The 21,477-nt window shown below is 35.4% G+C and overlaps 1 protein-coding gene across 1 annotated transcript in view; it reads right to left on the reverse strand.

Annotated features, from left to right (window-relative positions):
* MCTP1 (multiple C2 and transmembrane domain containing 1) overlaps window positions 1–21,477 on the reverse strand; it is a 492,067-nt gene that overhangs the window by 159,448 nt on the left and 311,142 nt on the right. Inside the window, 3 exon segments of the mRNA XM_033110903.1 lie at window positions 259–361; window positions 2,156–2,258; window positions 20,511–20,604. Of these exon segments, the coding sequence (XP_032966794.1) occupies window positions 259–361; window positions 2,156–2,258; window positions 20,511–20,604 (300 nt within the window).

The following is a 21,477-nucleotide window of genomic DNA, read 5'->3' on the forward strand; positions in this document are numbered from 1 at the left end:
CTGCTGAAACTGACAGAGAACCCAAAACAACTGTGGCAATTCTGACAAGTACCTGTTCATTACCAGGATCAAGTCTGTCAGGAAAAATTAACTATCATGGGATTCAACATGGCCGTGAATTGAGTATGTTAAAATTTTTAGTGTTCTTATTACAGACCTTGGTTGAGAAATGACAGATATAGAGCTGAGGGTTTTTTCTTTTTTTTTTTCCTTGAGCAAAAGCAACACGGGGCAGTGTGTCAGGTGAATAAAACTTACAGACAGCAATGGTATAGCAACTTTGCCCAGAAAGTCAGCACTTCGATCCCGATCTTCATCATAAACTGTCACTTCAAGAACTGAATGGATATCTTTAATGTTGCTGCATAATAAATATATGTAAGAAAAAATAAAGACTTCATCAGTGGGGAACAAGAACAAAAACGCTTTTGAAAATTTAGATAGCTCCAGCTGATTTTGTGTGTATGTGTTTTTATGTATGCTATTTGCATATACACATATACAAGGTAGCTTGGTATCTGACAGAATTTCCCACAATGCACCTTAGTAGACTACAGTGATGGTTCTATAACTGGAACTTTGAACACCATCATAATTGCAAGTTATAATTTTTTAATGAAATATAATTTTCCATCTGCATGGGTAATTCCATTCTGTACCATAACAGAATAAGTTATTGTAAAATAAAAAAAAAAAATAGAAAAACAAAAACAAAACACCAATAAGTGGCACTGATAGTTTTTAGACTTTTCCTTGTTCTCATTATCACAACAGGAATTATCACAATTCCTGTCTTCCATTACTCCCACAGAAAACATCACTAGATTTGATATCACAGTATATTTAATATAATTTTTCTTTTATGTAATAGGATATCTCCTTTTTGTTTACACCTCTTACGAAAACATTGACTTATTTTTGTTGGGTTTATAGTAAAAATTAACTAACACAGAAATCAGAATGGAGAAAATGTAACATTGATAGCTACTGTACCACCCTGGATTTAGAAATTAAGTAGTGTTCCATTGTGTTCCAAAGACAACATATGTTAATAAACAGCTGAGAAAGCTCTTCATATTTTTGTTTCTGGGAAAAAAAAGCCCCAATTGTTAACAGGATTTATTCTTTGATCAAACTGTTTACCAAGAAAACATGAATTAAGAGAAGACAAAAAAGTGACTATATTCATTACCGAAAGACTGCAATCACATGTGAGAAGAGGCTTTACCAGGGCACAATCAATTAATGGCTTTGATAATAAATCAAACCTATTCTTTCAATTATACATTCCAGAGGAAAACACGCTCCACAACCTTCTTAGGAGTGCAAGTCTCCTGACCAGGCTTTCATCTCTTATAAAAATGTGGAATTCCTTAAAGATAAATTGGTCAGATAATTAAATCTGATTAGTTACTGGCTCTTCAGCAGAGACATTATAAGAAATTAATGAGGAATTTTGCAGTTTTTCATACACCCCAAAAAAAACTATGTTAGAGAACTTTTAAGAATCACTTTTGTTTGGAGTTTTCCTTTGTTCAGAGTTCATTACTAAAGCCCAGTTTAAAAAAAAACAAAGAAAAAAGAAATGAATTTAGGAGATAACTATAGCGTAGCATCGGCAGCTTTTAGAGTGTATGATCGAAATGGTTTACAAACTTTTATAAACAAAAGAAAAATTAACTCATAGGTTGTTTTGGTATCTAGGACAATACTTAATATTCTTATTGTACAAAAATGCAACAAACCAAAACTAAAGCATCTGCCAAATTCGGGACCAGACTGTTTGCTGATTTGAGCAATGGAACAAATAGAGCTTTGTCTTCCTTGGTGTCAATGCAATTGGGGAGAATTTCAATAGAAAGTATAAAAGGAAGAAGCAGTATGACACTTCAGTTAATGGGAGCAAAATCCTTAGTCAAATCATATAGAAAGCACAGTTAAAAAAAAAATCCGTGAAAACAAAGAAAAATGGTATACCCTTTCCCCAGGTTTCATTATCAGGAAGGTAATGCAATTATGATATTTACTGTTGCTAGCAAAGGCAGCCCAGCAGCATGGAGTTGTTAATCAGTTAAGAATAAACATACACACAAAATCTCAAAATTAATATCATTCAGCCACATTTTGAAATGAGCTCAAGGTAATTATCACTTACAATGTGAAGACTTTGTTCCACTCAGGATTCAGGTTTTTGTAGACAGTATGTGTTAGCAGCCTATCATTGTTCAATTCAACTACACAAAATGGGTCACTTTTACCTATAAGAGATTGGGGGGGAACATTTTTAGTATAAACTGCACCCACAGCTCAGAGTGTCATGATCACGAGCATATCTCTTTCCTAAAATGCTTTACAGAAAAAAAGTGAAACACAGTTTCAAAATTTTAGAAAAACAACGTCAAAATAGAGTTAGCTGTAACTGGATGATGTTAACAATCATTGTGATGCATTGCAACTCAGCATCACAGAAACGTAAAAGAAAGCAAAATTATATAGCCGGTATGTCAATTGGCAATTTTTTTTTACAAAACTAATAATATAGCTGGCAATTATTGGGGCATGTGATGCATGTCCATCCCTAAATCAGTTTTTAATTAATTCCATAATGACCATTTGAAAGGTTCAGCCTCTTTACTTTTAAATGCATGTATTTTCCAACTCATCTGACTCACTAGTAACTCATAACAGAAATTTCTAAGCAAGGTGATTTGGGGAAAACTGCTATATTGCAGAATTACCACATTTTAATCTGACTGAAGAGTCTCTTCTGAAATATCTAAGGCATCACGAAAAGGTAAATTAGACCCTCGGAGGCAGAAAAAATCCTGCCATTTGAAACAACCTCAACAACCAATCTGCATGTTAAACAGCAGTTTTTTTTATTGTCCATTGAAAGCAAAGGCTTTGGAAGTTATCATCTGTTTACAGAAACTCTGTTCTGCCATAGTCAAATCTTGTCCATTCAGCAATTATATTTTGTGATGTCCTCGATATTTGGAATGACATGTCCTATGTTACAAGAACCCGTAAAGTCAGGGGCAGCATTAGGGATATTAGTGCAGCAGGCGATTTGTTTGATACCTTATACAAATGACAATGAAATCAATATTTAGACAAAGCTGTCCAGAGGTCATATCTTTTAAACTACAATATTGATTTAGACTACATAAGAGGTTAATGTGCATATTATTAACTTTAATGATAAAGAATAATTGTTTTAAATGCATTGTGAATTGTAGTCACAGTAGTTTACACTTCTGTGAAAGCTTAAATATCATTGAAGATTTTCAATTAAATTTTAATAGGAAGGAATTCATTAGCTATCAGTGACAGATAAGCTATGTATTCCCACACAGCAGTATATTTACTTTCCACATTTTAATTCCTAAAAGGTGCTGTACAAATTTTGACTCACCTTTTTATTAATTTTATTTTTAAAAGGAGATATGTGTGTATTAGCTCAGTGGCCTCATATACGCCAGGGTAATTACATAATTTAACATTATGGTAGTCTTCTCACTCTTTGGTCTTGGGAATAATTTTCCCAATAAAGAATAGAGAAAAGTACACCTTTGAGGTCTGGTGAAAATTTTACCTGTGGTTTAGGATCTGAGTTATCGTTTTTTTCCCCACCTTCATTCTTATTGCCCTACCTGCTCCCATCCTCACTTACAACTCACACACACCATGGAAGAAAACATTGAAAAGAGAATATTTGGTTCATTAAAACACATTGTAACACGTTTTATTTACCACATCAACAACTTTATTTTCTTCCACCGAATTCAGACACGAGCATAAAAAGTTGACTCAGTTTTCAGAACTTTACTTATTCTTAATGCTCATATTAATTATCTTCATTCTACCCACTGTTGTGCTGGGTACTGTATGGTATGAACAAAAGAACAGAGGACATAAACTACAACCTCGACTCGTTCATAAAAGGTGTCGGAGAGATAAAACATATCTGATGTAATGATGAGAGAGGAAAGGAAAGCCGTATTTATGACAGAATTCCAAGTCAAAAGAATAACTACTTCACTTTCACGTTAGACAGAACTTTAAATGATTAGCTTTGGAAATATTTACTTAAAAGACAAGTGTAACTCTCCCTCTTCCTTGCACCTCCTTTTAATTTTCCTCATACATCTACACATGTACACTCACGTTAATCTTAATGTAGTAAAGAAAAGACTATATAAATACAGCACTTTTTGGTATTTCTGTTTTCCCATTTTCACTTGCTTTACTTCAATCACTACTCTATTTCAACTGACTTGGCTTTACTGGCCATCAAGTAACCAACAATGTGTAACAGATTCCGTCAAAATTGCACCACCTCTCCAATAGCAAAACACAAGAACCTACTCCAGAGACCAATGTCTATGGGAGAGAAACTGTGCTTCAAACTTCTAACAGCAGAGGATAAAAAGCTTTACTTGATTTTTTTCACAGGCATTATATTCACTTATGTAAGAAGTTTCCAATACTTTTAACCAACCCCATGGAAAGTCTCTTAAATCACCACCTTCTTTGTCACTATATCTTCATTTGCTGACAAAAGAAAAAAAAAATCTGGAGTCAGTGATTGGCTGAAAGATATTAAAGAAACAAATTCTGCTCTTAGTGTTTAACACTTTCCCTATCTTGTTAGGAAATTAATACATTGATCAAACCTCATGCCCATGAGGCCACGGCTATTCACATTTTCTTAGTTGATTATTTCTCAACACCATTCCTAGGGAAAACCAGTATCAGCCATCCATCATCACATTACTTACTTTCTCAGTCACTCTTTTCTATTGAAATAAAAGTGTTAAAGCACCAGAGACCAAAATAGCAATGTGAGCACCTTCTGAAGCCACTTCTCAGTCATTTTACTATTCTAAATTCCAGTGGCACACCATCATTGTCAAAAATATTGTCCTATCTGCACTTATACTTTGAAATGGATACGCACTACAATTTTTAAGAGACCACGTTATTAGACACTGTGAGGAGTGTAATGGTACTTCCATTTTTTTATTTTTGAAGAGCCTTTGCCTAAGATAGACCAAACTCCTATTTAACATGGCTTTCATTTATACTGATTTTTCCCAATCTAAAAAATCCATTATTCTTAATGTGCTTACAGTTATATGAAAGACTGAACTGTGCTCAGTGACATAAACCAATCCTTGAAAATTCTGTCATTTTACACTTCTCTGAAACCTTACTCTCAAGTTTAACACCTTTGATGTCTTCCCAGAGCCTCTAGGTTAAAATCCACATGGTATGGCACGAGATACAGTCTTTCAGCCTCATCTCCAGTCTCAAGACCTTTTAAGACCCTCACTTGAGCTACACTTTTAGAATCCTCAAATACTCCATGTACTTCCAAGAGTGCTGAGCAAGGCACCGAAGTTCGAAGTGAGAGGCCAGTGGTCTCCAGGAAAAGGCCTAAACTTTGGAGGCTGAGCAAGCTGGCATTGAACACTTACTCCATGATTCTGAGACTGTTCCTTTATGCAAAAAAACAGTGACAGTAACAGCTTCTTACAAAGATAACAATTAGAATGTAACTAGCACAGTGGCTGGCACACTAGTAGGGCATCAATAAATAATAGCTTTAAGTAACGTCTTTTCAAGCAGAAAAGATCACAATGTTCTTTAAAGTACAAAAAAAAAAAAACAAAACAGGAAACAATTCACATCTTGAGTTAAATCTCCTAGTCAAAAGAGTAAACATTTGTAAAATATTTTACAAAAAAAAATTAGCAAATAAAGGTCAATTATACTACTTCCAATAATTCCAACATTTACTGAATTTTTATTATAAGCCCAACATTACGTTTTATGTTCCTTTGCTTAAAATTTTATGACTATGAGAAAAGAACTTTCACTACCCCCATTGTACAGATGAGGAAACTGAGGCTGGGAGATTATATAACTCACCAGACTATACAGGTTGTAAGTAGTGGAGCTCTATTCAAACACAGGTCTATCTGACCTTCAGAGCCCTTGCTCTATTTCTATGGTCCATGCGCCCTTCAATGACATGTATTTAAATGCAAACCACTAAGCAAGACATTTCCCAATAAGTATGTTATATTTCAGTAGCTAGAAGGCCACACAAAGGATGAACTGGTTAACATTTTGACTATAGATTCATTCATTCAACAAATATGTATTACTTACCACATACCAGGCAGTGTTTTATGTGTTGAGGAGACGTAAGTGCATAAAACAAATAAAAATCCAACCCTGAATTCATGTAATTTACATTGAGGAAGGAGATAGATAATGAATAAGCATATTTTATAGCATTTTAGAGGTGGTAAGTTCTATGGAGAAAAACAAAAATGGGAAGGGCGATGAGAAGTGCTGGTGTACCTGTGTGATTTTTAAAAGGGCTGTCAGAAAAGGTCTCTTGACAAAGTGACATTTGGGCAAAGGAATGAAGGAGGCATGGGAGTGAGCCTTGGGTTACCTGGAGGAACCGATCATGGAAAGGTCAGAGAAGTGACTGTCTGGTGTTTTTAGGAATATCCAGGAAGCCAGTGTGACTGGAGGAATGGATCGTGGCAAGGAGCGTGTTAGATGACATAGCAGAGAAATACGGGGAGGGTGGTCGGCCTCTGTAGGACGTGGCCTTCACTGTAAGTGTGAGGGGAAGCTTTTGGAGGGATCTAAGGTGACGCGGGACATGATCTGATGATTGCTGTTTGGAGAATGGGTAGAGAGAGGGCAAAGGAAGAGTTACGAGGCTATTGCAATACTCAGGTGATAGAAAGTGGTTACAATTTGGATGTATTTGGAAGGTAAAACCAACAGGAATTGAAGATGTCAATATTGAACAATCTATTACGCTTGAATTATTTGGAGATATAAAACAATTCACTGAGCTTAGCCAAGCTTGTCTTTTTTCCCAAGGTCAAGAAGCATTCAACGAAATGCACAGACTAAATATCAGAAATCTGACAAGACTATTTAGGTAAAGAAAGAGCAGGCAATTTTACATTTAACTTCTAAAAGTTATTTTACAGGTATCAATAATGGATGCCAAATCAGGTCATTACATACTGTGTTATTTTTGGCTAATTTAGCAAGTATCCTTCTGCCACTGCTTGATTCAAGGGCAATTAAAAATTAACATCAGTTTCAACCAACATAATAGTAAACATGCAATATTGAATTCTATAAACTTACTACTGAAAAGCACACTATCGTTTATTTTAGAGACGTGGCTACACACAGTTAATGTGCTTATCTGGTTTGCTAAATGATGCTTTAAATGACTGGCTTTTCAGTTCCTAAATTTTGCAGCCCTGATTATGTGCCACTTAAACAAATGAAACCAGTCACAGAAATACCAGTGATGGACCTAACCATTAATTATCTCCTTAATTATTCCTTCCTTTCATCCTTTTATCATTCCAGTTAGACCCTGTGCTATGCTGCTTTGCTTGCTGATAGTATCTGAGGAGTGAGGGTGACTACAGGATGGAGTGTTGATGTCTGTAAAGTGCACTATACTCCCCAAAGCTCTAGAGAGTGATGCAGTGCTGTTCCCTGTAATGTTTTTATTCAATTTAGTATGGCTAGAAATGCAAGGAATAAAGGCAGCATCCAAAATTGAAGTGTCTTTTGTGTCTGGTCATTTTTGGCTATTTGAAGAGCTTAAATGTATGGGAACACAGATTACATAATCTCTTGTCTCCCACTTACTCATTCCTGTCAGAAGACTAAAGCAGACCTGTGAGTACCAGCTGGCTCTTCCTTAACCTCTTCCATTTTGGCCAAAAAGTGCCTCTCCCTTTCCTTGGCAGTGGAGGAAACTGTATATTTTGGTTTGGGTGCAAGATACGAACGGCAGCAGTGCTGGGTGAGGACGAGGACAGTGGGGTTGATTACAGTAAGCACCAAGACAGCTGGAAGAGAAGCTCAGCCTTCCTTGAGAACATGGTAATTTTCCATGTTGACAATAGTCTAGAAAGAAATAGGAATACGTTTTGAAGCATTAATTACTTATGGAGTGTCTGCTTTTCTCAACTCAGAATTATAAGTATGATTAAGACATAGACCAGCTCTCAAGGCACTCACAATTTAGTGGGCATGACAGACATGTAAATACACAATTATAATGCAGGGTGGTAAGCACTGTAACAAAGGTAAGTGAGAGGCTTAAAAAGAGCAATGGGGAGGAAGCATACCATGCTCTCATTCTGCAACAGGAAGGGGAGAAGGAAGCGCAGACTTTTCCCCAGTGGAGATGGCCCTGGTGACCTGTGGTGATTACACATCTCTGTCACCAGCAATTCTAGAAGTGAAGGACAATTACATAAAAAGAAGACTAACAATTCATGATCAGGGATATTTAGCTTAAATTTACTTGTGTATCCTTTTAATAGGGTCCCTATAATGCAAACATCTAGCCATGTTACATAACTACTATGAAATACTTAAAAATATTATGTGATGACTGATGAGTTTATACATAATCTAGTTCAATACTATGGACTATATTTTTCCCTATAGATTTTCATAGGGAAAAAAAAATCTCTCAAGGGAATTAAAATTAGAAAGAAACCCTTTTACTCTAACTTATAAAATCTGTAACGGATTTTAAAGCCTATACTCCATCACCCCAGTTATTCTTATGGTGGAAAGTCATTCCTACAACAATAAAAACAAATGTCGGAATTGTCTCCGATGGGCATCTTTTCTGGCAATCTTCAAAACGGCACTGAGGATTAAATGGGGTCCGTGGACTGGCTAATTCTCTCTCACTCTTTAGCCCTTGATCTTTGAGGTCACAGCACTGACGTATTTATAAAGAACTGTGGGAAAGTCTGCACCACCCCTGCTTGCTTGATACCTGTTTTGTGGGCAAGTGAACGACTTCAGTTTGTGCAAAATGCTGGTTTGAGCATTAAAGTCACTCAAAAGATACTGAATGATATTCTTACTCCCAGAATAGAAAGTTAATCCTGATCCATCAGTGGTGGGCTTTATCCAGGGTCATTTTGCTGCTGACAAGTAGCACAGTCTGCTGGATGTGATGTGTTATAAAAACGTGTGTGTGTGTGGTGTGGGGGGGAGAACCCAGTGACCACCTCTTTGTTGCCATGTCTCTGTAAACACAGAAGGCTTTGAATAGCATAGAAAGCAATTCATACCCATGGGGGCCTTTTATTTTGGGCCTACCTTGCACAAATTAAGCTCTCTGGTTTAATTTCCTCAGTTGCCACAGTTTGAAATGGCTATACTTTCATCTTCTTTTTTTCCCTTTGATTATAATAAAGGTTGCCATCTGTCCTTTCTACAAACTGGAATTTCAATCATAACATATAACAATGTTACAGTTGAGGGAATTCCATAGGGTCCACCAGAACAAAAGGCAACGTATGTTGGAGATATCTTCCAATCCTCCCCTTATCACTGGAGTGGGGGCTTTGAACTTAACCTTTTTTGCTGTGTGACCTAAACATATTTTAAATGTCTGATTGGTAGAATTACAATTAACTGACAGTCTTCACTGGGTTCCCACTGGATCTGATTCAGGGCTTCTCTTTTCTCACCAAGTCACAAAGCAGGTTTCATTGTGATAGGAAAATTGACCTGCTAGAGTTGTGTCTCTTGGCCCACTAGATCTAACACATCTTTTTTTCACACTGAAGATTTTGTAATGCCCTCCTTAGTATTATGAAATAAAATAAAACTGACCCACATGATTTCAAATTTTAATATAATATCTTAACGTTATTATAAAGGAGGACTAAGTAAAAAGATGTTCATAATAAAACCATATGTTGATTGATTTAACAAATATTTATTGAGTGTCTACTATGTGCCAGGCCATATGAACAAAAAACAAAAGGTCTCTGGTTTTTTGGAGTTTACTTGCAGTGGGAAGGAAGAGAAAGAGAATAAATATTAGACATAAATAATAAGTAGATTATATTGTACATTAGAGAGTCATACGTGTTAATGGAAAACAGAACAAAATAGAGTAGGATAAGGAGTTTGAAGAGAGTGGGCGAGGAGCACAGTTTATAAATTTAATTAGGGTTGTTGAAGTCTGAGCAAAGAACTGAAGGAAGTGAAGGAGCAGTCAAGTGGTTATCCAGAGAAAAGCGTTTCAGGCAGAAGGAAGAGCCAGACCAAAGCCTGGTGAAGCACAGAGAGCAATGGGAAGAAGAGGCGAACATGTCAGAGATGTAATGGGGAACACGATCATGAAGTGGCTTGGAGGCAATCCTAAGGTCTTTGGTGGTTGGTGTGTAAAATGGCAGCCATTTGCAAGGCTTAAGTAAAGACACGATCTAGGCTCAGATAGGAATTTAAACCTATAATCAATGTCTACATTTAGTTATGTAGGAAGCAGGACAATTTTCACTATTTAAGACTGTCTAAAGCTTTGTAGGACATTTAGCATCCCCATGTCTCTGCCATCCCCAACCCTCTGCCATCAAAAGTAGTAGGGCTCCCCAGTCACAGTAGCAATTAAATTTCCCCACAAATCTCTAAAATGCCCAATGGGGCAATACTGCCCTCCTCCAGCTGAGAATCAATGCCCTACAGCAACAGTTCAGTTCTTAATCATTTGGGTCTTAGGAACTCTTAAAAGTTATTGAGGATCTCAAAAGGCTTTTGTTTATATAGATTACAGCTATCAATATTTACCATTTTAGAAATTAAATATGAGAACATGTAAAACTATCAATTATTCATTCAAAAATAACAATAATAAATCCATGACATGTTAACATCAGAGTGATCTCATATGATGTAGCCTTTGAAAAATTCCACTGTATACTCATGAGAGAATGAGAGTGCAAAAAAGCATAGAACATGTTAGTATTATTATGAAAGTGACTTCTTAGAACCTTGAAAGGGTCTTGGGGATCCCCAGAGATTCCTGGGATACACTTCGAGTACCATGACAAAGAGCAATGGAAATAAAAATTAATGCAAATACCATGTTTTCCCGAAAATAAGACCCAGCCGGACAATCAGATGTAATGCATCTTTTGGAGCAAATAAGACCGGGTCTTATCTAACATAATATAAGACCAGGTCTATATTAATTTTTGCTTCAAAAGACTCATTAAAGCTGATTGTCCAGCTAGGTCTTATTTTCGGGGAAACAGGGTATGCGTTTATTTCTCCTGGGATCTAGAACTGGATGCCAAAGAATATTTAAACTATTATGTATAACTACATGCATTCTTGAGCCCTAGTAGTGGACCATCTTGGTATATGCTGGGAGGCGTGAAATTTATGACAGAAGTATGGAAAATAAAATGAGACAGGTAAGAAACTGGAAAAGAAAGAAAAGGGAGACTACTGGATTTATAAAATTGAGGAGGGGCTAGGAAAAAATTTTGTCTATGCTTTTAAGGGTCTAGATAAATTATGGTAAAAATGTTTAAATATTTTATTTTCAATTAATATTTAATAGAAACTATAGGCAAGTGACTTGTTACAAGATTAGGAACACAAAAGTTGTTCGGTCTAAAATGAGTATAAAAATATATTACAAGTTCCTTTGTTTTTGTAAGCTCTCGTTAGGGCCTACAGTAAATATATAGTCAGTTAGAATGTGTTTCAGATAATCTTCCCTGTAAGTAAATTAATTAGCTGAAGAGATCTTTTGCAGTAGGATGAAATTCTTTAAACTTAAAAAATTAAGTACGTACTGTATTAAGTGATTAAACCTTTTTATATTTCTAGGTAATAAAATGGAAAATTGCCATCTGTCAAGTCTTTGTCTTCAGAATGATATCTTTGTCTTTTTATTTCTCTTCTACAAAATACTCATTCCGGAGTCTGTTATTCATCTTGGCACCTACTGCAGGAGCTCAGATTCTGAAAGCTGGGGGGAAAGCCCTGAGAGGCCAAGTTCAAAAGCTCGTCTAGGGCTTGAATCTCTCTGAAACCAAGTGGTCATACAGGCTCTACTTAAACAGTTCCAGTGATGGGGAAATCACTACTTCAACAGGAATATTCTGATCTATTTTTTAGCAATTATGTCTTTTGAGAAATGTTTCTTTACATTGTGCACAAAACTATGTCTCTGTAGCTTGTATCGATTCTGTGATTTGCCCATTATAATTTTTAAGTTTAAATGAATTAATGGGTATAAAGTGAGGGCACAGCACCTGTCACTTAGAGAGTTATCACATTACTGTTCGTTACCTGGCCCCCTGGACTACATAGTGTGGCTGGCTTGCTGAGCATCTAGTCTTACTACCTTCTAGCATCTCTTCCTGAACTAGAGAGGCCACAAAGGTCAGAGGGACATTTCTACACTTTCTTGCAGCTGGGGTTGCAGATGTAATTTCGGTTGCACCAATCAGATATCCTTGCCTAAGATCTGACATTAGAACTCAGTTAACTGAGAGCGTGTGGAGTTCATTTTGCTGCTGCAGATTGCACACAGGAGTAGGGTAAGCAGTTGTCACAGTGTCTTCCCAACATGCTAATGTGAACAGGCTACTTAACCTCTCCACACCTCAGTTTCCTAATTTGTAAGTGGGAATAGCAACAGTACCTAATTAGATTGTTGTGAGATTCATTGTGATAATCCTTTTACCAAGCTTGGGTAGTGTCTGGCATGTGATAAGGGCTCAATAAATATTAGTTGTTGTTTTTCTTATTATTATTACTATTTTCTTTGAGCTATTCTCAGTTGACTTGATTTTAAACACCAGATAGCCCAATCACAAACATATTTTGGTTAGCTTGCCAATTTTATTAGGTTGGTACAAAAGTAACTGCGGTTTAAAAGGTTAAAAACAATTGCAAAAACTGCAATTATTTTTGCACCAACCTAATAGTTTGTCTTTCTGTAAAGAATAGCTTCCAAAACTGAATGCATATCCATGATGAGTCCTGAAGAGAGTATCATTCTCAACATTTCCCTTTTATTCAATGTACAAAATTGATGTATGTGTAATTCATTCTCATGGACTTGAAACTCAATTCAAACCCTAAAATCTTTTCTCTGTTTCCTACTGTTAAAGCAAGACATCACCGTTTTGTACCAAGGTAAGGCTTTGATTTATATTTTTTAATGTTCACTTTGTTGAACTAAGCCTATTTATTTCAGTCAGAACTAAGCCTATTATACAATTTATATATATATATATATACACACACATATATATATATATATATATATAGAGAGAGAGAGAGAGAGAGAGAGAGAGACATACTATATACATATGTATTTTATATACAGGCACACAATATACATATATATTTTATATACACATAGATTGGTCTCATACCAAATGAGTTAACTCTTTGTCCCAGCAAGTCTGAGAAGGAGGCCGTCAGTTATGTCTTCAAGTCATTAGTAAATAGGCTGAACAGGTTAGACCGAGGACAGGTCTCTGTATTCCTCCACTTGGCCTCCCCATTGACATCAATCCTTTAATATAATCACTCTCTGGGCTTGACTGTTTAGTCATTTATGCATCTAAATATATTATTATATAAACCAAATATTCCTATAGTAAGATTTTTTCCCCAGATCCTCTCTGCAGCATTTCCCAAATCCATCATTCTAGGAGATGCATTGCTTATTTACACAAGTATATCATAATGTAACAAAACAGAAGTAATAGTTTAACTTTAAAGAATGTTTCTAGCATTTGAAAGCATTTCTTCAAGCACTGAGTGAAATCCTAGAGCTAGCCCTCCAAGCCAAATCAGCAATTCTCTATTGCTTTACTCAAAGGATCATTTTGTAATCTTAGTTCCACAGAACTCAATTAATTACTTTATAGTATTTCTTTTCCCCTCATTTCCCATTGATAGCAGGACCACCAGTTTCTCAACCCATAGTTCTTCACCTCTAGAGCATATCAAAACCAATTATTAATCTCTTTTGTCATCCCACCTATTCTTCCAGAGCAATATCTTCGAACCATGTGACCTGCATATGAATCACACATGATTCCTGTAATTCCCTGTAAAACACTAGTTCATACTCAGGCCTCACCAGGCTTTGTGTTAAATTACCATTTTAATCCCCCTTTTCACCAATATTTGATAACAACTGTTTGGTTTTGGAAGAATACTTTTGAATTTCTATAAATAGAATATAATTTTTAAAACATGCAATTACTGAAAGGAAGCAACTTTTATATCTATGTGAGATCTGGTGACATAAAAGAATGAAAATAAATGATTTGCTTTCTTTCATTGTGATGCTTTTGTTTAGTCTCATTCTTAAAGAAGAGATGTATATAGTATTAAGACATTTAACATGTATGTATACAATATTGTTTCCTAAATTAGGTATATTATAATGATAAGAATGTCAGGTGCTGGACATTTTTGTTGCATTATAAATTAGATGAAATTTACTATCTGTTAAATAGTCTTCTACAAGCTTAATTATTAAAAAGCAAATAGATAAATATTAGATTATATAATGGAAATGAAACACACTGTGCTTGGGAAATTTTCAGTACATTTTGTGTAAGACTTAGGTTTTTGTTTCTAGCAATATAATTTTAAGATTTTAAGATAGTAAAAGTTAAACAATTAAGAATGCCATAAACACATAATGTCTTTTATTTGGTAAATGATTTTACCCTTAATAATTTACAAATATTAAGGACTTACACTATATTTTATGTATTATAATACTTTCAATGGAACTATGTAAAGTTTAAAGGATATATATTTTTTCTCATTCCAACATAGGTTTTAAATAATGATCATAAAATCTAAGCCTACATTTATCAGATATAATCAATGTTACTGAACGTGGTGATGGCAATTGAAGGCCCACGCTATTAAAAATTCAAAATATTACAATGCTATCAAAGCAACAACATAGCTACTTCTTCCCATAGACTTACTGTATTCTGAGGGCCACTCAGGCAACAATTGCCTACATCTTGCGCAATTTGCATGAACGACCTGCAAAAAGTTCCATTTTTTTTAAGGACAACATTTTGTATATGTTACGTATAGGTGCTGGGCATTTCTCTATGTGTAGATAAAAGTTTCAAAGAACCGACTCGCCTTTTTTTGTACAGCGTTCCTTTTCATTTTCTTTCTCTAAACAGACCCATAATGTTCAGGGGAAATACCAAGAATAATAAATCCAAATCTCTGTATAAAAGATATTGTCATGGCACACTCATGCTGGAAATCACAGGCACCAATAAAAATGCAGGCAGCCTACTGATAATGAGGTCAGAAATACAAATAAATTTACTTTTAATGAAGACTGGAGGCACAGTAATCAAAGTGTTAAAATTCATTTCATGCATATCTCATTTGCTTCTTAGCTGATATTTACCACACAATTCTGTGAGAAAGTAGAACCCTAAGATGCTCCAGATAAATGGCTCAATTAATGGTACAGAGGTAGACCTCTTTGAGCTGAGCCAGAGCTGTGAGCTCTTTATTAAAAGCACTATTCTGTAGCCCATAACCTTGTTCCTTGACTCCTCTCTGGTTTCCAATTTAAACAAGTCCCCATGCGGCCTGCTCTAAAGGGCTTTGTCTCCCTGTCATTGTTAAGAGAGCTGAGGCATCCTGGAAGTGTGAAATCAGACCTCATGAGTTGAACGGTTCCCCAGGGAACGCAGGACTGCGCAGAAGGTCAAAGTCATGGGCCGGACCATCTAAAAGTGTCTGATCGCCGGTCTGTGACACAGCAAGTCGGGGGGGTGGGGGGGCTAGACGGAGAGGACTGAAATTGAACACATCTTAATTAAAGCCCACAGACAGCAAAACAAAATGTTTTCTAGGCAGCCTGTCAAATGGGGCTTAAATTTAGCTCTGCTAATGAATCTGAGCTGCTAACTGTTATTTCTTAAGATAATAAGACTCTCAGGGAGACTGATAAAAAAAAACAAAACTGTAGCATGTCTTTTTCTGCTGTTTTGTTACTTAAATATTTTCCAACAATGACGACAGTTTTCCTAAAGAAAAACATGGGAAAAGCCTATGCAAAGAAAGGGGTAGTAAACATTTCTCTTAATAACGAGTAGTTTTCCATCCTATGGAGCTGGTGAGTCGCAAGTCTATAAGCAGAGCCTTGCTTCAGAAAAAGATATGCTCATTTACATGGGACTATTTCCGTGACAGATTATGTTAATTGTAAAATTCTCTCTCTTTTCCTTTTTCTCTCCCTCTCCCTCTATTGTTTCCTGAAAGAGATGGTGCATTAATTTGAGATATCAATTCACCTGGGGTGCAGAAGTTTTATATTAGTGTACCTTTTAACACAGTGAAAAGGTAGGGCATCTGTTGAAAGGGTTTCACAGTGCTACCATATCACTGTTTCTGAAACTGAGTGGCTGGTATCCCTGGGGAGGCTGTGACCTCTTCCTCGGGAGCTCAAAAAAAAAAAAAAAAAAAAAAAAAAAAACTCAGGGGAAAACGTAGGGGAGGGGCTGAAGAGAAAAACTCTTTTACTTCTCTTAGAACTGGAAAGAACCAATAGGCCAAGTCTAAGTATTCTGCAAAGAAAGCCTCGCTCAGCATAGAAAACTTTAAATTGTTCTGAAGAAAGTAGAAATTAGTTCCCATCCAAGGAAAAGAATAACAAGAAGCTAGAAAACGCAAATTCCAACATGGACTGTTTCCCTCCACCAAAAATACCGCAGAAAATATTTTTTTTTTTCTCCTATTGGTCTTTCTCTTCTCACATCCAGTTTTAAGGAACACTTTATTTAGCGGTAGAATCTTCCCCAGTGAACACAGGGCCAGACAGTCTCTAGATTTTACTTTGATGGCTTAGAGAGACATTAACCTTTTCCCTGGTTAGTTGAAAGGTAAGTAAGTTGTACTGCACAGTATTTTTCAGTTCACCAAACTTTTTCCCTCACGAAGAATTTAGCTGACCAACTTTGAGTGCCACTTTCTCCGGCTGTGAAAGGCTGCCCACAATTTGACTGAAATTTCAACCCACTCTTGTGCCTTGCTCAATGCATGTGTATGTGTGGGAGTTATAAATTGAGGCCTTAACCACCAGAGTTAATCTCTTTTTTAAATCTGTATTAACCTTAATGATTTGAAGTGCACTGTCCAACACTGGGCTATTGAGGCTACAGAAAAAACGACCCCCAACTATCAACAGTTTATTAGGGGCTTAAGTGAAGTGACCTACTGTAGTTGTGTTCAGCTGAACAAGGCTATAGGCTTTTTGTGGAAAGGGAAAGAATTGAGGGTTTCATTAAAAAGTAATTTGTGCTTTATACTCACTCATTCAAAGAGTCTCAATTGCTCTTTATTCACACAGAGTTAATACAGTATCACAATGTTTCTCAATGAATGTGTTGTAACAAAAGAAAAATTTTACATTTTGAAAGGAAAAAAAATTCTTTGTAAGTACAGTTAAGATTGATGGCTACTTAAAGGATTATAGAATCTCTTCTTCCTGTGCTCAAGTTAAATGATGAAATGCTGCAATTTAAAAGTATTTGCTTCAACTATGGAAGTGTAACTTTATGTTCTGTTCTTTAAAGTATTTTAAAAATCGAGCAAAGCTGGCCAAATATAAGTTTGTCTTGCTAGACTTGTCTAGAAAAAAGTGTTCTGAAGCCAAGCAAGCATTTTATAGTAATAACTTCACTTACACCAGGTGGAAAAATATTCTTCCCTTAGCACGGACAGTTATCAGTGATTTAAACTCTCCCCTTCCACCCACAATACTCCTAAATAGATGCTAATTTGAGGATTTGAAGAAAACACTGTTGACTTAATTTCCTTTTTTCAAACTATTGCTGAATATCTTGTAGTGCCTGATGGTGAGTATCCTTGAGCTGTACAACATATTTTTAAAGTACTTCTTTGAACAAGTAAGAGATAAAGTATACAAAGAGCTTATCTGTTCCCCAAATGTAATGACCAAAGACCAAGAAGGACCAGTATATATATATATAAATATTTATCCTTTCCAGAAGTAAAGATTCTTTTAAAAACTGGTAGTATATTCCGACATTGCTGACTTAAATATACGCTCATCAGTTTCTCCCACCATCAAAAATGTCATAAAGACCACAAGAGGTCCAAGAGTGAACAAGGTCAAAGACTGAATTATCCTCTTGCCCCTGAATAGTTCAACATCTCTCTTGTTCAATTCAGAGAACATTAGATTATAAGGTCAGTGTGGAATGAGGAATCACTAGATTTATATCCCTAACACTGGAAGGAAAAAATGGAGAATCTGTTATTTAGTATCTTCCAAATTAAAGTTCATTTTATCAGATAAAAATTATGTCTCATTGAATCCCTAGGAAAAAGGTATTGTTAGTCACATTAATTTACATATTAGGAAATTACAACCATTGGAAAGAAATATATCTGCTTCCACCCCTACCCCCCCAGCTCTTAAAGAACTTCCAAAGTGGCATATAACTGCCAAGGTGGTATATATACACCAACTGGCTTAGTGTAGTTTGCATATTTATGAAGTTTTACAAGTAAGGACAGTTTCCCTACAAAAGAAACAATCTTTTATAATTGCATTCAATTTGGGTAATGGGCAGGTATCTGCGCTTCTGAAGTAACTAGGACTTGAATTTTTCTATATGAAATTATTATGCCCACTATAAATGCCCCGTGATAGTTCTGAGCACTCAAGTGCCCTCCGAGACACTGATTATGTTAGGCTTTTCTTGCTATCTTCAGATGTTTTCAACAACACTGGGTGTTCCCCTCCCCTACAGAAAATCCTGAAGAAAAGCGAAGGTGTCTCCCAAGAGTGAGTGTCACGGCCATGAATTCCTTAATCTAGGAATCTACCTGCTGCTGGGACTCACAGGGTAGCCATAACCTTTGTAGTGCAAAAGCAATACTGTTTCCTAGGCCAGTCTTGACGTTAATGTCCAAAGTGAACAAAAAAAGAGGAACCAATCATTTATTGTTGACTGTGGTTCTAATAGTAAATGCAGCAGAATAATAATAACAATAATAATAATAGTGGTTGTGTCCAGATTAATTTGATTATAACCTTACCAGAAATAAAAAAGAAAATGAATAAACTTAACATTTACTGATTGTTTAGTACTAGGAGCCAAGTCAGCATATATCTAGAATGATTAACATAAGAGAGAGAACAGACGACCTTCTCTCTCACTGTCTTCAGGTATGCCTATTTTGAAAGAATATTTGATCGTTATTATCTTCTTGGTTATAAATGAGCTGATAATTACCTCTTTAAAGGAACTGTAAAGTCTCAATATTTTTATTTTTAAAATAGTCACTTGATACTATGATACTAAAATTTTAAAAATATTGCCATTCTGGAGCAGTTATCTGCTGTTTTAGTTTTAAGGTATGGGATCTTTGGTTTTGATTTGATGAATTAAAGAAGGGTACCAGCAATCATGTAATGGATTTGCAAGCCCTTAGATTAGGAAAAGTATATTTCTCCCCTTCAAATAAGTCACCTACCTTTTTAGGGTCAACTTGCTGAACATTCACAATGGTAAGCATATTTCCACAAATAATAAGTGAATGCTTCCTTTCAGAAACAGTGAAATTTGCACAAAAATTGGTCAGTCCTATTTGTTGTCCATCTTAAAATGGACAATTTAAGAAATTGTATACATGTTCCCCAAATCCTATGCAATTAAACAATAAATGGTTACATATTTGCAAATTTAAAACAATGATTTAATTCTGGAAATTTATAAAATAATTACCATTAGCCAATTAATCAGCATGTTTTAGAAACAGTAATATCCAAACCAGGAAGCTTTAAGAGACAAGAGTAATTTGGGCATTTTTACAGTCTAATTCTTTGTTTAAAAAAATTAGAACAATGTGGATGCTTAGTTTAGATCCAAAATTATCTCTGGAATGTGCTAAGAAATTTGGACAACTGGGAATTGGTTCAGCAATCCAAATACCAAGAGTTCATACCAAGTAATTGAGAATTATGCATCTAAACTTTTCAATGTACTATGCAACAGATTTCAGACATGTTTGAATTGTTAACTGTTGAAACTCTGATATCATCTGAGAGAAGCTGGTCCCGTCTGAGAGAAGAAGATACAGCATTACTCTACAGTGCCCAAAAGACAAAACCAGAAAGAAAAATCCCCACTATGTTGACTGAACCTTGGAGAAGACAACAATTATTCAAAGTTTATTTTATTTTTTGTTATTTATTTTTAATATGTTACCCTTTTAAAAAGCAGCGACAGTATAAATATCGGGTGGTTGGCAAATCCTTATAAGATCAACCCTGAAACTTTATATTTATATTATTTACTTTGATAATCCAGTCAGGTGAAAGGAAGAGTTCAATCATTAAATGGTACAGACCTTGCACGCTGTTTGATATCTAAGTATCTATATCGATATACCTATAGATTACATACAAGATAGATAGATAGATAGATAGATAGATAGATAGATAGATAGATAGATAGATAGATAGATAGATAGAGGGAGAGAGAGAGAGAGAGAGAGAGAGAGACACACACACACACACACACACACACACACACACACACACACACACACACAGTAACTGCATCATTACTTACCTGTAACGTCAGCGGCCATTAATCCTTCTGCTCTGATTACTTTCACCTGGAGAAATCCCACATCTTTTAGGTTGTGAAATATCCGCAATGGGCTCTGAAAGACCCCAACATCAGTGTTAGAAAACAAAGGTCCTAAAGAGTCTCAAAGAGTGTGTGAGAAAACACTAAGTTTTATGGTTGATCTCAGGATGCTGTTTAAGTGACTCAAAGGATATTTGTGTTTCTTCAATACAGATTACTCTTCTACCATCAGGAATGTGTACATACATACACACACACACACACACGCATGCACTACTTATGTAGATAATTGTTGCTATGTAAGTAGATCTTTTGAAAGAATAAATAATACTGCAATATTTTTTCTCCATAAATAATTATCAGTAGGTGGTAAACAATAAATTATAGAATAGGATATGTCTGCTTTTTTCTTTCAATCTCCTGTACCGAAACACTCTGAAAAAGCCTTCATCAATGAGTATGATGGTTTGGAGACTCATGATTCTTAATATTGAAACAAGTTGCTGGTTATATAATACTTCAGACTTTGGGACTAAGAAAGTCAATATTAAATTATTTTTTCCTACGATTTTCTCTTGATGGGCATTGGAAATTACATGTGTTAGATGAAGATTAAATTATTAAAAGGCTATTTGCTATCTTTAATTTAAAATATGTAGTTCTATAAACCTTTCAGGTAAAAGACATAAAATCATCTAAAATAAATCAAATTGATCACTAAAAATAAACTCTATAGTGATGAGTAATTTCTCTTTAATTTGTAATTTTATTTATCATTGCAGTATGCATAGAAGTAGAAAAATTTTGATAGAACAATCAGATCCAAAACCTATTTAGTTTCATAAATTAATAATGGTAGTGTTTTAATAAATGTAGTACCAGAAGGAATTAAAAGAGGAATAACAGTATAAAAGTACAAAACCAATTAATGGGCATAAATGCTTGG

This window comes from Rhinolophus ferrumequinum, chromosome 7, assembly GCF_004115265.2.
Source record: "Rhinolophus ferrumequinum isolate MPI-CBG mRhiFer1 chromosome 7, mRhiFer1_v1.p, whole genome shotgun sequence".
NCBI lineage: Eukaryota > Metazoa > Chordata > Mammalia > Chiroptera > Rhinolophidae > Rhinolophus > Rhinolophus ferrumequinum.